Source organism: Psammomys obesus, unplaced genomic scaffold (genome assembly GCF_907164565.1).
Source record: "Psammomys obesus unplaced genomic scaffold, mPsaObe1.curated_primary_1811, whole genome shotgun sequence".
NCBI lineage: Eukaryota > Metazoa > Chordata > Mammalia > Rodentia > Muridae > Psammomys > Psammomys obesus.
Window position 1 is genome coordinate 20,198,305 of NW_026596040.1, and position 16,252 is coordinate 20,214,556.

The window sequence follows — 16,252 nt, forward strand, 5'->3', positions numbered from 1 at the left end:
TGCATGGGCTTTCTTACTAGATTACCTCAGCTTTATTATACAAAATAGCAATGTTGGACTCTGAATGGGGAGACGTATTAAGTGCTTATCACATACCTGATTTTCCCATTCTATTAATTTTAATTGATGTACCCTTTTTAGTGTAATTCAATTTCAGCATTGTGTGTGTGTGTGTTGTAAGGTAGAAGGGAGGGCCGTTTACTGCTTTGTGGTTTTGTTCCTGTGGGCTGACGTGGCCTTTGAAAGTGGCTTTTGTGTGCAGCCGGGAGACCTGGTTTCAGATGCCAGCCGGTGCATCTTCAGGCTCATTAATAATGGAGGCGTCTGACAGGAGCAGCTTTCGCTTGCTTTGTTTCCACTGTAGATGAAAGGGGACATGGATCTTTCTGTTTTGCCCAATAACAACCATCCTGACAAATTCCTGCAGCTTGACGTGAAGTCTTTAATGAGGAGCTCAACCCTTCTGCAGGCTAGCCTCGCGAGATTTCCGGGTGGAAATTATCCTGCTACACAACACTGGCAAAACCTTGTCTACTCACAGGTAGGATCTAATGGCATATAAATATAGGGTGGGAGCTTGTTTCTTTCTCACTATGTGACATTTTCTTATTCGTGTGAAGAAGTAGGCTTGGGGTGGGAGATACAGAGAAGCTGTTTATTCCTCCCCCGCCTTCCTGTAAGCTCTGCGTATGTTGTGCAAATTCTCCTACCTGCACACTCCCTTCCAATCCCTGACTTCTCTGCCTGCCTTTGTTTCAGTATTGTGTAGGTCTCATTTACTCCTTCCTTTCAGAACATTTCAAACCAACTGTAACGTTTTCAAATAAGCTTAAAGGGAAGAAATACTTAACCTCTGCCAGTGTAATCTATGCATAAAACATGTTTACTGAGCAAGGCTCTGAAAGAGCCTGAGGCTTGCTTTTGCTCCTTTTAGACTCCCCTTCCTTTGATAGAGAAGCTCAGAGGATACCGAGGAGTGACTGGCCACTTTCCCCCTTGGAAAGTGATGGCTCTCAGCTCAGCTGCAGGTCTTCCACAGGTGTCTGTCTGCGTAGGCCAGCCATAGGAAGAAGGCCTTCCAATCCAAGGCAGAGCTTATTGCTCTTGATCTTTCACAAAAGAATCAAGCTGATGAATTCCATCTGCTGAGACCAACACAAACGCCCCTGCTGAGGCACAGCTAATCAAACAGGGATAATCTTGTTTTAAGATGTGAAGGCTAATGGCGTTGAGGGTGACTCCATGTAGAAAGAGGAAAAGGCAGTTTGTTTCAGAGCTGATGTAAACTGACCTACAAGCCCCTGTAAGTCATTAAGTCCTTTGGAGTTTTCAAATTCCCTCGATAGAAATTTGTTTGCTTTTAAGAACAGTTGCTCCTCATGAATCCTAGTGTACAGTGACTGGCTTGTGGTGTGTTTGTAGCCTCTTTGGGACCTATGTCATGAGTTCATTCAGAGTCATATACACTTGAGTGATTATGTAAGTTGCCTCTGCCCTGTAAAGGGTTCAACTTATTTCCATTATAAGTCATCACCCTGTTATGACAACTGATTTTTTTTTTTTTTAACATTGCATCCATGTTTTGTAATCCTCAAGGCCTTGTGGCTTTCTAAACAAACCCGCTTATCATTGTTTGGTGTTTTTCTTGGTTAAAGGAAATAAAGGTCCTCCTTTACCTCACTGTTCATGTCACAGAACAACATTATTAAAAATGATCTCAGAATATCTTGCCCCTCCCCTTCATCCTGTCGATGAAGTACATCGTAGGGTCACATAGTGAGAAGATTGGAGGAGGTAGAGGTATGACACAGAAATCTTATAGCATCTTTTGTTTAGGGGCTGTGGTTGGTTGACATACTGTCTCCATTTGGAATTCCACAATTAAAACTCAAACCATAAGGAAATGCAAATTTCCAACAGGCAACTTTTTATACAGGTCCTTTTGGGCCTAAATATTATTCAAGGAACAAAGATGTATATTTCTGATCTTTGATGAATCTCAAATAAATTACCTTTTTACCCCAAAAGAGAATGACAAGTAATTTAGTGAGGATCAGTTTCCTTCTGAAGTAATGGATGGTGGGGAGTCATGGAAGACAAGTGCAAAACAGGAAATTAGGTAGGTGTGGCTCAAACTACTAGTTAGCACATATGATCATCACAATTGGCTCGAGTGGATCTCAAAATCAAGAACTGACTTATTTAGTAAGAAGTTAGTAAATATAAAATGGGAACATGAATTTTTGAAATAGAATCATGCTTAAATTTTTTTTTTCTTCCTCAACCAGGCGTGGTGGAGCATGCCTTTATCTACCAGTGCCCAGGCATGCGGGTGGACACATACATGCAGAATAAAACATAGTTTTAAATTAAGTGATACAATGTTTAAAGCCATCATAGCGGGAATTGACTTTTCTAGTGAGCAGAGGACTCAAAGGGATTTTCTTTTGTTTTTGTTTTCTATTTCTGACTTCTTTCACATTGGTTTCAGAACCCTGGGAATTCTCAGAGGAAATCTGTGAGCTGGAGTGGAAAGCCAGTGGTGAGAAGTGGGTATCCCTATTTCCAGACAGGCTTTTTCTCTGGTTTCATGTCCTGACTTCATTCATCATTGCTTTTCTGTCCTACACTACTGTTCTCCTTAAATACCGACATTCCGTAGGTGTTTCTGCGAGGTTTCATTTATGTTCAAGCATTTGTATGTGTGTATGTTTATTCTGTGTATTGTGTGGCTATATGTACATGTGTATATGAGCTTATGTTTGCATATGTCTGTGCATGTGTATCTATGTATTTGTGTGTGTACATGTGTGTATGTGTCTATATGTATTTGTGTGTGTGTTTGTATGTGAGTGTGTGTATGCATGCATTTGTGCTTCGGCCTAGCATTTTGTAACACCACATTTTACTTTCACTGTGTCATAAGTTAAAACATTTCCATTGCTTGTCATTTAAAATGTAGTTGTAATGTTTACAAGATTTGGATTGAGGATATGTTTTTGTTGATTTCTAGGTTATTAACTATGTTGTTCGTATATTTTGAAATCTATCACACTATCAATGTTTCTAAAATACAAAATGTAGTATTTCCAACTATTAATGTCCATTGATTGGGTTTGTTAATTTTATTGTTTGTCTTTATCCTTAGGAATCTTTTGTATAGATATATGCAGTTTTAATGATTAACTTTCATTGTTACAATATTTTATAACATACATAACATTTTAGAGTTATTATACTCTGCCAATGATGTTACTTTTACTCAAAACCTTTGTACTAACAGCTTCTTGCTTTAAGTCTATTTCGCTTGACACTTGAAGTGTATCATGATATTCTGTTTTCTGTACCAGTTACCTGTATCATGTTGTAGGAACAAGCACACCCAAATCTAGTAATGCAATAGGGTCTATTTCACATCTGCGCCCCTGAGATGTCAGTGCCGCACACATTCTGAGAGGCTTACCTAAGGGCATAATTTACGTTTGTTTTTTTTTTCCCCCTGGATGTCCTTTCTACAATATAAGAATCTGCATTATGCCTGCAGAGCAAGAAGACAGAGAGGAAGACACACACACTGTTGGGGAGGTTAGTAATCAAGCTTGACTTTCAACGCAACTGTTGTGTGTCACTGAAGAGGAGATGGTTTTTGTGCGTGTCTGGCCAGGCACCACCTCATTCCCACTGTTTGAAATAGATAGATGCCATCGTTAAGATCCTTCAAATATATTATGTGTAATCTAGCATATGTGTGTGTATACGCACAGATTGTATCTTCTTAAACCTCTCACAGAACTGACAACTGAGATGGTCTATCAGCTAGATTCTGCCTCAGCACCACCCTTAGCAAGAGCTCCTGCGAGCCATCCTACAAACTTCCCTGTAAAGAAACAGGGTTGCTACACTACTTCTTTCTTTGTAAGCAGTAGAGAAGTCACTCTTCCCAAGTCCTTCTGGAGTCTCTCTGGAAGCACTTCCCTGGAGGTGAGGCAGGGTCACCTCTCTGTCTGCTCCCTTTCAGAACACCCTGGTCTCATTCTGAACAGCCTCATGCTCCTGGGAAGGTCTCAGAGCTCACTTCTACTCGTTTTCATGGGAATTTAGAGATCTGGGCTTATTATTGTTTTCTCAATTTTTGGTCTGTTGTTTTTGTAGTTATTCTCTGTTTTTATGTCTAAATGAGTAGAGATGCAGATGGTGGTATTTGCCAGGAGTTCCCGAGTAATTTTTTTTAAAGACTCGGGTTATCATCTTGTAGTGTCTTCAGCAATTTATTTAACTATTCATTAATATAGGTCTTTTTATGTAGTCTCCAGTGGTTCTTACAGATATAAAAGACTGCTAAAAGTCTTTTAAAGGCACGGGTCTCAAACTGGCCTTTGGAGCTTGGCTTCCTGTATTCATTCCTCTAGTTTCTGGCTTAATGACCACCAACCCTGAGGCTTATAATCCATGCCTTCAGTATCATCTTTGCCTTCACTTACTGCATATAGCTGGGACATTTCCCTCATCTTTGTATTTTTTGTTTGTTAGTAAGTAATTTTACATTTCATTGTTTGGGGCCTACCGCTGTTACACTAGGAAGCACCAGGCTTCTGGACCCTCTTTGCACACTTGGAATCATCCTGTTGAATTCCCCAACTCTCGTCATATACAAATGTTCTGATTGGTTATATATGACTCTATATATTTCTCAGATTTGCCACAAGTAACTACTAAAGTTAGTAATGACTGTCTCCAAGCTTACCATATTAAGATTTATAGCAAATGACTTTTGCTGTAGAACGTGAATAACTAACTATCTTCAAGCTTCCATTTGCAGGAGATAGGGATATGGCTCAGATGGTGAAATGATCCCCTATGAAAGTTTGATGCTCTGAATTTAGCTCTTTGATGTTCACATGAAAAGCTGGGCCTAGGGCCACGTTTCTGTAATTCCAGTGCTAGGGTGAGGTGGTGTTGGGACAGATGGACCCCCGGAGCTCACACTCAGCCAGTCCAGCTGAGTTCCAAGCTCAAGAAAAGACCTTGTCTCAAAGATAACTAAAAAAATAAATACATAAAGCATAAATACAAAAGTAAATAAGGAGTAGAGTGATTAAGGAAGACATCTAGTGTCAGCCTCTGTTGTCCACTCATGCACACGTGTGCCCTTGCATGTATCCACACAAGCACTGCACACAGAGAATCATGTGCGTACCCTGAACACGTACAAAGCCAGCCAGAGTAAAGCTGTTAGTATTTCTTCCTGGTTCTGGAGTGCCACAGCGGTGGGATGCAGATGCCACTTTCCAGCAAGTCTCCAGTGCTGGACACTTGTCTCCGCTGTGACAAGTGGCAAAGTACCAGGCAGTATAAGCAGTCCTTCTTGATTACGAGAAGCCTGAGGAACAGCAGGTGGCCTGGGCGTAGGCCCCTCTCTTTTCCAAGTAGTGACCATGTTTTTGAGTTGCTTATTTTATGGTCCTGCCATCTCAGATCCCTGTCTACAGTATCAAACGACAACAACAACAGAAAGGGGCAGAGATCATGTGGAAACGTTTGGAAACAGAGTGGACATGTCCTCAAGTCACTTCTGCTGCTCTTTCTTGGCTTTGCAAAGCCTGACCTCAAAACTAATTTCAGGGCAACTAAAGAAGCCAGACACTGCACTCAACTGAGGAAACAAAATGGGTTGCATTCAGCCAGTCGCCATGCCCAGGCCTTGGTGTTCATACATGCCTGCCGTATTGTACGTTCTTTTCTACTTTCATGCTTCCTGAGTCCTTAAAATTGAATCTAGGTACGAATGGTTAAGTTTGCATCTTAAAATCTGATTTGCCAGTCTTTGTCACTTCAATATCGAGTTGAGCCTGCTTCTATTTCCCACATGTGACTTTTCCTTTATATGCTTTTGAGATAGCCTTCATTTATACCCAAACCACTTAGAGATCTACCAGCTTGCCTTTATCATCTTTACCGCTCTAGTAATTTGGAGATAAACAGTCTTTCTTCAGTTTGAACAACAACTTTATCCTTTCCCTCCAATTAGTTCTTAGTTTCTTAATTAACAATACCCGTTAAACTTATTACCATCTAATTCTTTAGTTCATTTTAAAACTCAAATCATCATATTATTTCCATCTTAGCAATTTCTATTTATTTTTCAGCATTCCTTTGTCTTCATCTCCCTGACTATTGATTTATATTTTTAGAGTTTCTTGTTTTAATAGCCGAATAGCTGCTAACCTTTAGATTTTGTTTGCCTGAGTAATGTCTTCCAGCTCTTTTATTAAGTGATATTTTACTTGCACATTGAAGTATTAGGATTAAAATGGATAAAAATAAATGGGCAAAGTTTGGCTTAATAGTGAAAGTCTAGCTAAACTTTGAAGTGTTACTTCCTTAAATAAATATTTTAAATGGAATTTATTTTACAGTTCAGTTGATTAAAATCATACAAATGCTACTGAATTTTCTACTTAGTAGTTTCCCTAAGACGTAGCATGGAAAGTTGGGCTTGCATATATGTTCCTTATTTTCTTAAATCTATTTGGGAAAAAATAGCAAAATACAAATCAACCACAACAAATTTTTTTTTTTTTTTTGCAAACTGCTATTTAAACCTGGAGATTCACTCTTGTTAGGTATGCACTCCACCACTGAACTATATCTCCAACCCCAAAACTAGTATTTATTTTTATATTACCATTAAATAATAATTGCTATTTATTTGGCTGTCTTGGGATCTTCAGTAATCTAAGCGTGTATTCAGTCTTTGAGCCACGTCCCAGTAATTCCATCAAATTATTTTTGAGTAATTTATTAATGTATAAATTATAAGAAAATAATTGTTTTTTTTTTCAGATTAGCAATAAATCTTAATATTAAGGTTTTTTTTTTTTTTTGGTGTGTCCTTCAGAGGTAAGAATGATAAATAAGGCTTAAATTCTACCTTAGAATCTACTTCTGACTGTTTGATACCATCATACATTAATTCTTCTAAATCTGTATATGTTTTATAGTTTATATATACTTTTTTTTAGCCACACATTTTATTTCACTCGTTTATCAAACCTCTTATTTACATTCCAGGAGCAGGAAAGGAACCTAACAAAGAAAATTTGTACATATCAGAGGATTTAGCCTGCTCCAAACATGATCAAAGCTACCCAGACTTGAAGAAAACAATAGCATTTTACTTATGCTGAGCCCAAACAACCTTAATTTCTTGTAAAATTGTTTTTATTTGATTTAGAACAACACTTATAAAGCTACTTTACGCTTAATGCTTAAAGATAAATGCTTAATGATAAAGTTCATCATTTTATTATATGACATAGCATCATAGTCTATAAATTGACTGTCTCTAAAGTGAACTCTATGTGAAAAGTGCATTTATTAAAATTTCAAGGAAGGAGAGCTGACTCACTTGCTGCTCTTTCTGTGGACCCAGGTTTGATTCCCAGCATCCACAGTATCTTTAACTCAAGTTTCAAGGGATCTGTATCTTCTCTGGTCTTGGAGAGTACCTGGCCTGCACTTGATATACATACATACATGCAGTAAAACACTAATACATGTAAAGTGAATAAATATTTTTTTCAAAGTCATAGAAACCCAATGCCCAGGATAACACAAATGGTTTTATCTATATTATTTCCCCCTTTACTTACCAGTTATTTCAAAAGGCCAGGCCATATCAAGCAAGTCTACAATTTTAGTTTATATAACTACATATTTAATGTAACCTTTATGTTCTAAGAAATGCTGAGGTCATCGGAATATGACCTGAGGTAGTTTTACACACAACTCAAAAGGAGATGATTCTTATTGGTATATTTCCAATGTTCTTAGGTTCAGTCACCAGTGTTTTACACATACACACACACACAATTGAAAATTTGTGGGGAAAGCATATATATTTGTCATGTGTGTTCCTTTCTATGTCTATACTATGTTCCAATATCAATTTTTTTTAAATTTTATTTTATTAATACTTTATTCACTTTGTATCCCCCCATAAGTCCCTCCCTCCTCCCCTCCCGGTCTCACCCTCCCTCCCCCTTCTTCACACATGCCTCTGCCCAAGTCCACTGATAAAGGAGGTTCTCCTCTCCTTCCTTCTGATCTTAGTCTATCAGATCACATCAGGCGTGGCTGCATTGTCATCTTCTGTGTCCTGGTAAGGCTGTTCCATCCTCAGGGGGAGGTGATCAAAGAGCAGGCCAATCAGATTATGTCAGAGACAGTCCCTCTTCCCATTACTATGGAACCCACTTGGACACTAAACTGCCATGGGCTACATCTGTGCAGGGGTTCTAGGTTATCTCCATGCCTGGTACTTGGTTGGAGTATGAGTCTCTGGGAAGACCCCTGTGTTCAAATTTTCAAAGCGCATGGAATCTTATGTAAGAAGTGGGAAATAGTAAGATCTGGAGAGGACAGAAACCCCATGAGGAGAGCAACAGAACCAGAAAATTTGAACACAGGGGTCTTCCTAGTGACTCAATATCAAATTTTTAAATTTCTGAAGGTGAAGAATTAATTTCTCTAGCAGACAGCTGGTCAGCAGACGCCTATAGGTGAATGGTATTAAATTGACTCTGTTGCTCTATGGCTTTTCCTGAAGCCAGGAAGATGGGATCAAATGTCGTTCCACCTCAGGTAGGCTACTGATAACCCACCAAAGAAATGATTCCACCTAAGTCTAGCTTGGGTTAACAATAAGTTTATTACAGCAATCTACGGGAACATGGGGGACTCACAGGCGACTGTAGCACCAAAATGCCCAAATCAGCAAGGGTGAGGAATCACAAAACTTGGAACCCTGCATGGCCCTACTTATGCCAGCCTACAGGCAGCTCCACTGAAAAGTGTTTGTGTGTGCACGTGCGTGTGTGTTCATACACATATGTGTTCTTTCCAGGACATGTGTATGCAGAGGACATAAACAAGGTATTACAGCTTGTGGATCCCATTCTCTTGTGCTGTGAGGGTCCAGAGATCAAATCGAGGCTGGCAAGTTAGCAGGAATCACCTTTATCCGCAGAGCCAACTTGCGGTCCTAGAAAATGTTTTTAATCTTAATTTTTTGGCTTCAAACAATAATATTAAGTATTACTTTTATGAATCTTGAAATACATTAAAAGACATAAAATACCATTAAACTCTAACTCAGATGAGCTGGAAAACTGTGTTTCTTCAGAAAGTAGATGAATTGCAGAATATAATTCTGTCTTTGTAACTGGAAAGTATTATTGAAATGGATATTAAACTGAACAACAAAACATACAAAGAGAGAACTCAGTTAATGGAAGGATCGTAGATCAAAGTAGATCCCAGAGTTATTTCATAATTCATTGCCTAATCTGTTGGGTATGAGATAGAATCAACAAATTTGCAGATACAGATTTCTGTGATTTGGGCTCCTCTGCCACCAGCACGCCCAGCTTATAATAGAAGCCTTGTTTTCTAATCTCCCAACAGAGGGAAAATAACGCTGCTACTCAACGAACTAAGGGATTTATCGGGGAGAGCCCAGTCCTTCCTGACAGCCCTCCACCATCCGTGTCTCCAGTTATGAAGAATAACCCATTATATGGTGACGTAAGTTTGGAGGAAGCTATGGAGGAAAGAAAAAAGAATCCTTCATGGACTATTGAAGAGTATGATAAGCATTCTGTGCACACAAATCTCTCCGGACATCTGAAGGTGTGTATTGTAAGAATGATCTTAATTTGATAACAGATCAGCTAAGTGATCCTGAAAAGGTGTTGTAGGCATGACAGGAGTTCTTCACTGAACACAAACTCTCCAGACCACAGGTCCTCTTGGTCCTTGGGATCATTTCTCTTCCCCAGCCACTGGGTGGGGTTATTTATTTGTTTTGTGTTTTGCACAACCAATGGCATCTGTGTAATGTAGAGAGAGGAAAGGAGGAGCAGTAATGAATGAAGGTCTCCTCGGAAGATGAAAGGCAGTATTTTTGTTGTTTTGGTTTTGTTTTTAATTAAATTTTAAGGTCACACATGTTTGCCCTAGTTTGTAATCTTGTAATTGTCTATGCTCAAGAACACGTAGGGATACATTTTTCACTGTACATTTTTTTTCAAAGCTACTTATGAAGTGATAGGACTTAGTTTGGCACTGTGCAGGGAAGCCCTTACCAGTAATCACAGTGATCGTTTTTTAACATTCCAAGCCCACCAAATGATTTAAGATGGCAGGTTTACATTTTGCTCATTTTTCTTGTGTGTCAAAACAAAACATTTCAACAAGGAAAGGTATGCAATGAACTCAGTCACCCAGCTTATGATTTTTCTTCCCCCTACCTTTTCTTTTCTTCCTCTGATGTCAGCCACACACAGAAGACCCAAATACCTGAAAACCAAAGTGGTCCCTGTGTTGTCTAAAAGAACCAGATTCCTGACACGCCTTGGCTTGCTTCCACCTGCCTTAGGCCAGAAAAGCCTGACATTTCCCAAGTACCCTTCATTTAAAAATGTGTGTCTGGTCCAAGTTTACACCTTAGCCACCTGAAGTGAACCACAATTTTTCTTTTTTTGAAGAGGGCAGTACCATAGATGTTCATGTTGTGCACACAAGTTTTAAGCCTTGAGTGTACATTCCTTGAAATCTATTACGTCTAGAATCCCTGACAGCTCTTAATCTCCTACCTTGAACGTACCTCCTCTTTGGTGCCTTTCTGAGAAATTTCCAAAGGACAACAACAGTGCATTTCTTTTTCTCGTCTTTGTTTTTGTTTAATCTCATGTTTCTTACTAAAGACTTCATAGCATTAAGTCTGTTATGGGGGGGGGTGCACTGATTTATTTCACGAAAAGTCACTTACTGCTGGGCACCATCTAAGGCCTGTTGTCTTGTCTTTGCTGTGTGTATATGTGACAAGGGGGCTGTGGAGACAGATGCTTTTTCCCTGCCTGCACACAAATCCATCTAAATGAGTAAATAGAAATAGTTCACCGGATTCAAAGACTGTGATTTTCATATGCCAATTCCAAAAATCAATTTTTTTCTTTTTGTTGTTTGTTCGTAAGTTTACATCTCCCGCTTAGAAAATTGAAGATGATTGGTAACTAATTTTTTTAAGTTAAATCTACAAGATCACACATAAATATAATGGATGTGCTGTGTTGCTGACACCACCAGTCCCCTCTGTAGTCTGTGCATACACACACTTCTCAAAGAAACCCTCAGGCTGCTCTGTGTACTGGCTTCACTATGGCTTCCTCAGTGTTAACTCCCACAAGAATCTGGGATTCTGGGAATATTCTGCTGTCATTAGAACAGCATATTATGAAACTCCATATTATATTTCATGACGTTGGCACTTGTGTCCTTTTCTCATAAATAGCAGGTGGAGCTTCTCGTTTAAGCTTTTAACGTTTTTAACTTCTATTTTTACTTCACTTGTCTGGGTGTTTTGCCCGTGTGTGTGTCTGTGCATCTCATGCATGCAGTGCCCTAGGCCACAAGAAGATATCATGGGTTACAGAGGACCATGAATGTAAATGGCTGTGTGGGTACAAGGAATCTAATCCAGGTCTTCTGGTAGAGAAGCCATCTCTCTTAACTGATGAGTCATCTCTTCAGGCCCATGATTTTTGTAATCTTGATACCAGCTATAGACTATAAAGGTTCCAAGTGCCTCGGTGTATCACCATTTTTCTAAATTGCTGAGAGTAATTAAGTCAGAAAAGATAAAAGAAACAATACACTTAATTACCAATGCATGCCAAAGTGAGGATTTAAGAGGGGATTGTCCCCATTAGGGAAGCCATTGGTGAAAAGAAAAATTAAAGAATTGAAGCTGCAAAATGGATGTCTGTGGTTAGGACACGAACAAGATTAAAAACAAAACTAAACAAAAAACAAGGGGATGCAGATAAGGGTCCTAAATCGGCAGTATTCTACTGCACAGGTCTTCCAAATTCAATTGTAATTCTTAAGCACTTCTAAGGACGTGGTTTAAACCCACTTACACCTTCATTTTGGAGAATCACAATTGCCAAATACATCTCAGCTCCTAACAGGTGTATATATGCTTCTCCTAGCACTAAAATCCTAACTCTGAAGCTAGTTCAAAGCCCCTAGAGGCTGCCAGCCACAGGAAACTGGTTTTTGTGACACCATTAGATAATATAAATCCAGTGAAAGCATTGAAGGTGACAGCCTGTTAAAGATCCTTCAGACTTCAATCCTCGTTTAGAAAGTCAGATGGGATGTGCATTGAACGTATGACAGGAGTCTACTGAGTGCATTTGAAAGACTCTAACTAGCATTGTTTTCAAAGCAAAGACTCATGACCAAACCTTTGGCAGAGTACAGGGAATCATAAGAAAGAAGGGGAGTTAGTCTGATGGGGAAAGGATAGGAGCTCCACAAGGACCAAAGATATCTGGGCACAGGGTCTTTTCTGAGACTGACATTCAACCAAGGACCATGTATGGATATAACCTACAACCTCTGCTCAGCTGTAGCCTGTGGTAGCTCAGTAACCAATTGGTTTCCCATAGTGAGGGGAACAAGGACTATTTCTAACAGGAACTCAATGACTGGCTCTTTGGCCTCCCCACCCCCCAAGGGAGGAGCAGTCCTGTTAGGCCACAGAGGAGAGCTTTGCAGCCAGTCCTGAAGATACCTGATAAAACAGGATCAGATGAATGGGGAAGAGGTCCCCCCTATCAGTGGACTTGGAAAGGGGCACGGTGGAGATGAGGGAGGGAGGGAGGGAGGGACTGGGAGGGAATGAGGGATCGGGACACGGCTGGGATACAGAGTTAATAAAATGTAACTGATAAGAAATAAATAAATAAATAAATAAATAAATAAATAGATAGATAGATAAATAAATAAATAAATAAAAACCCTATCTCAGATATTAAAAAAAAAAATCCTTCAGACTATCTAGGCAAGAAAAATCAAGGCCTACAGATGTTATGTGAAAGCAAGCACTCATTCAACCATCTTTGTAAACTTAATGTATGAGACTGCATGCCCTGCCAAGACACAAAGACACAGGGCCTATGCACTAAACCTAGAGATTAGAGGAACAATTATATATATATTTTAAAAAAGCATATGGAATTGTAGAATATATTTGAGACTTATTTGGTACTTGAGAGCAGGCTGACTTAGAGAGATTCTCTGGCACCTTAAAGAAGATGGATCCAATGAGACAGAAGAACCCTATGGACAGGCGCTAAATGGGAGCAAAGCTGTCCCCTGTGATGCTCTGTGGAAGCTGTACTGTGAACACCTAGCCTGTCCTCCTTTCATGGAAGTCAGTCAGGGATTTCCTGAAACTTGCCAAATTCTTATCCCGGCCACGAGATGAGACAAAACCTCCAAGGTCCCTTTAAAGCTAGGAATTGTAATCATAACTGTATTTCAAGTAACTCATTTGATTTATAGGCATTACTTATGAGCTGTCAGAAACACACAACTGGCTAAGAGATGAAACTGATGTTTCTTACTTGGAAGTGTGAGCAATTTAATGCAGAAATTGTGTGCAGGCCGCCTAATAAATAAATTCTGAGCTAGGCAGACAAATTTCCTCAGGTACCTATGGTCACACAGGATGTGGCAGTATATCTAAGACATTTAGAGATGTCAAGCCTACTGTTTGAGCCTCGGCACTTAAGCCTTATGCAGAACAGTGACTACAGACCCCCAGGGCCTCTGATGCTATCTTCTTGTCATGTCTCCTTCTGTAATGCTGACTGGTCCACTCATCAGTGATATTTCCTGTGTCATCTTCTTTTAGGAGAACCCCAATGACCTGCGCTTTTGGCTGGGGGATATGTACACTCCAGGCTTTGACACTTTGCTGAAAAAGAAGAAGAAGCGCAACAAGCGATCAAAATTATGTCACATGGGTCTGATTTTACTCGTCGTGTCCTCCATCTTGGTTACCATAGTGACACTCAGCGCCTTATTCGCCTAAGAAAATTGCAGACGCTTCTTTAAAGCTCTCAAACGCCTTCTAAATCCTTACAGGGAAACCTGTCTGTGCGTTGCTGACTGTGTGAACTAAATACTGTTGTCCTGTAGCGTGTGAGTGAGCATCGCTTGTGGTATGCTGGCCTCTGCTTTGTTCCGTGAAACGTGTGTGTGATTCCGGCCTGAGGTTTGTGCTTTGTGACGCAGATGTTTCCAAGGACCACGGTCGGGAAAGCCTCTCCCTCCGTGCAACCACAACCAAGCTTTATGATAGCAGAGGGCATCAAGGACTGGCAGCTACTTGTCTCGGAGCTCATCTTGCTTATCCGGTTTTCACCGCACCATTCCTTCCTCTCCCCCTGGGCCCTGGGGAAGCTCCAGCCAATCTAGCCAACTGCTGGGGCAACGGGAAGGCTTCTGCTGAGCTATCAGTCAGTTTAGATGTGCTTTCTTTTCCTTTCTCTCTGTTGAAGTTAGAGGGGGAAAGAAAGTGGAAGGGAGACGACGGTCAAACCTATTCTAATTTCCCTACTAATCCTTTATAACGATCCAAATTTATGTTAGTGTTTTAGCAGAAATAAACTTGGTCAGCCGTTGGGGTAGAATCAATTCCATTGTACCCAGTTGCCTTTGTGGATTGGCAGGCACCAACAAGTGGGACCTCTAGTGGCAGTGGGTACATGCCCACCAGACATAGGGGGTGGGGACCTGGAGAGACTCCAGGAAAGCTGCCACCCCTGAGTATTCAGCTGAATGACAGTTAGGCCTGAACAAAAGATTGTGCGAGGAGGAAGCCAGCTTAAGGGAGAAGAGTGGCTGCCTCGTAACGGTAGCTTTTGCTTCAATGGGAATGTAATTTCCAGTGCTTGTTGACAGCCTTCTCCTGGGTGCAGGTGCCTGGGAAAAAGCCCCATGACACAGAGAATCACGCCTGCCCTGTCCTCCTCCCAGGAAAATCTTCCCTAAGGTCCTCAGTGTCACGCGTAGTGCTCTGTAGCATATGAAACAAGTCTTTTTCTTTTTCCCAAAGAGTGCTGTCCTCTTGTGCCCTTTGATAACGCCTTACCATCTCGCTGTATTGCTCATAAAGGTACTTGAACTAAGGTGTACAAAACCTAGAGTTTACTGGACAATAAATCATTGTGTACAAAGCAAAATTGGTCATACTGATCTTTGCACTGTGTGCCTTGCTATTCTTCTTTTTGCTGTGGGTTCCAGTTCAGGGCACAAAAATTGGCAGGGAAATGAAGGGGGCAGGGGTGGGGGAGTCCTCCCGATGCCAGGCTCACTCCCACTGTGGATGTCCTTAGACACTGCATGCTATCACTCTGTTCTCAAAGCTTGACTGCTCAGGGGTCACCGTGCATGGCAGTCATGCTGAACCGGGTTATTCGTGTCTCTACAAGACAAGGCTTGATGAAGCTTTCCAAACACATTGGGATGCATAACCGCCGAATGTGAAGGCTGCTCCTGTGAGCTCCTGGCCCGCCCAGCCCCCACCCAGCTCCCCTTTCTCCTTCCCCGTCAAGCACCTATGATTCCTCTACTCTCCAGCCTTCCTCTCCTTTTATTTATGATACCTTTGGACACTCATTTCTTCTGCATGAGTGAATTTATGGCTTTGCTTTTAAACCGATCTCCATTGCTAGGGTTCAGTGTAACTGGACTCAAAATACAATATTGTTCCTCCCTGAATTAATGGTATGTGTCTGCACATAAGGGAAAGTCATAAGGGGAGTGTGTTCTTGTTTGCATGCAAATTTATAACTTGCATGCACTTCTAATTCCCCTTGTGAAAAAAAAAAAAAAAAAAAAAAGCTCCAGCAGGGGGAAAAAAAAGTGTAAGGTCATTGAAAGGACAGCAGTAATGGCTCGGTCCAGACTTATGTTCAAATCTGGGCTTGCCTGGGAACATCTGACCCAGGTCCACTGTTTTTTGTTTTCTTTTTCTTTTTCTTTTTTTTAAAAGCTTTTTAAAATACAACTTTCCGCACACAGCCCTGGTCAATAAATAATATGTCCCTTTGTCAGGACCACCGCTTTAGTCTCTTTCTTAACCCCTAAATTAGGTTAAGAAAATCTGAGTGCCTAAGTTCTTAATAATAACATAATAATTACATTTTTAAAAATCCCTTTTATGATTTGGAAGGCTCCTCCACAAAAGCAGGCTTTCTTGTTTGTGTTTTATTCCTGCATGGTAAGTTACTGTGTTGAAATCCTATAAGCTAATAATGTCACAATTTTCAGGAAAAAAAAATTGGAATGTTTACACTTTTTAAAAGTGCTGCTCTCGGACATAAACAGAAAGACT

General features: G+C 40.4%; 1 protein-coding gene across 3 annotated transcripts; it reads left to right on the forward strand.

Moving 5' to 3' along the window:
- The first annotated feature begins 229 nt into the window (after positions 1 to 229).
- Positions 230 to 15,092, forward strand: Minar2 (membrane integral NOTCH2 associated receptor 2). Of its 3 annotated transcripts, XM_055622715.1 has the most exons (5): positions 230 to 541; positions 2,492 to 2,549; positions 3,545 to 3,585; positions 9,466 to 9,690; positions 13,766 to 15,092. In XM_055622715.1, exons 1-5 carry the CDS (start codon positions 365 to 367, stop codon positions 13,943 to 13,945), a joined length of 681 nt encoding a protein of 226 aa, XP_055478690.1. In that variant the 5' UTR covers positions 230 to 364; the 3' UTR covers positions 13,946 to 15,092. The 3 variants fall into 3 exon arrangements, with proteins under 3 accessions (XP_055478690.1, XP_055478691.1, XP_055478692.1); XM_055622717.1 differs by lacking the exon at positions 230 to 541 and having other exon boundaries at positions 2,499 to 2,549; positions 3,525 to 3,585; XM_055622716.1 differs by lacking the exons at positions 2,492 to 2,549; positions 3,545 to 3,585.
- The last annotated feature ends 1,160 nt before the right edge of the window (positions 15,093 to 16,252 follow it).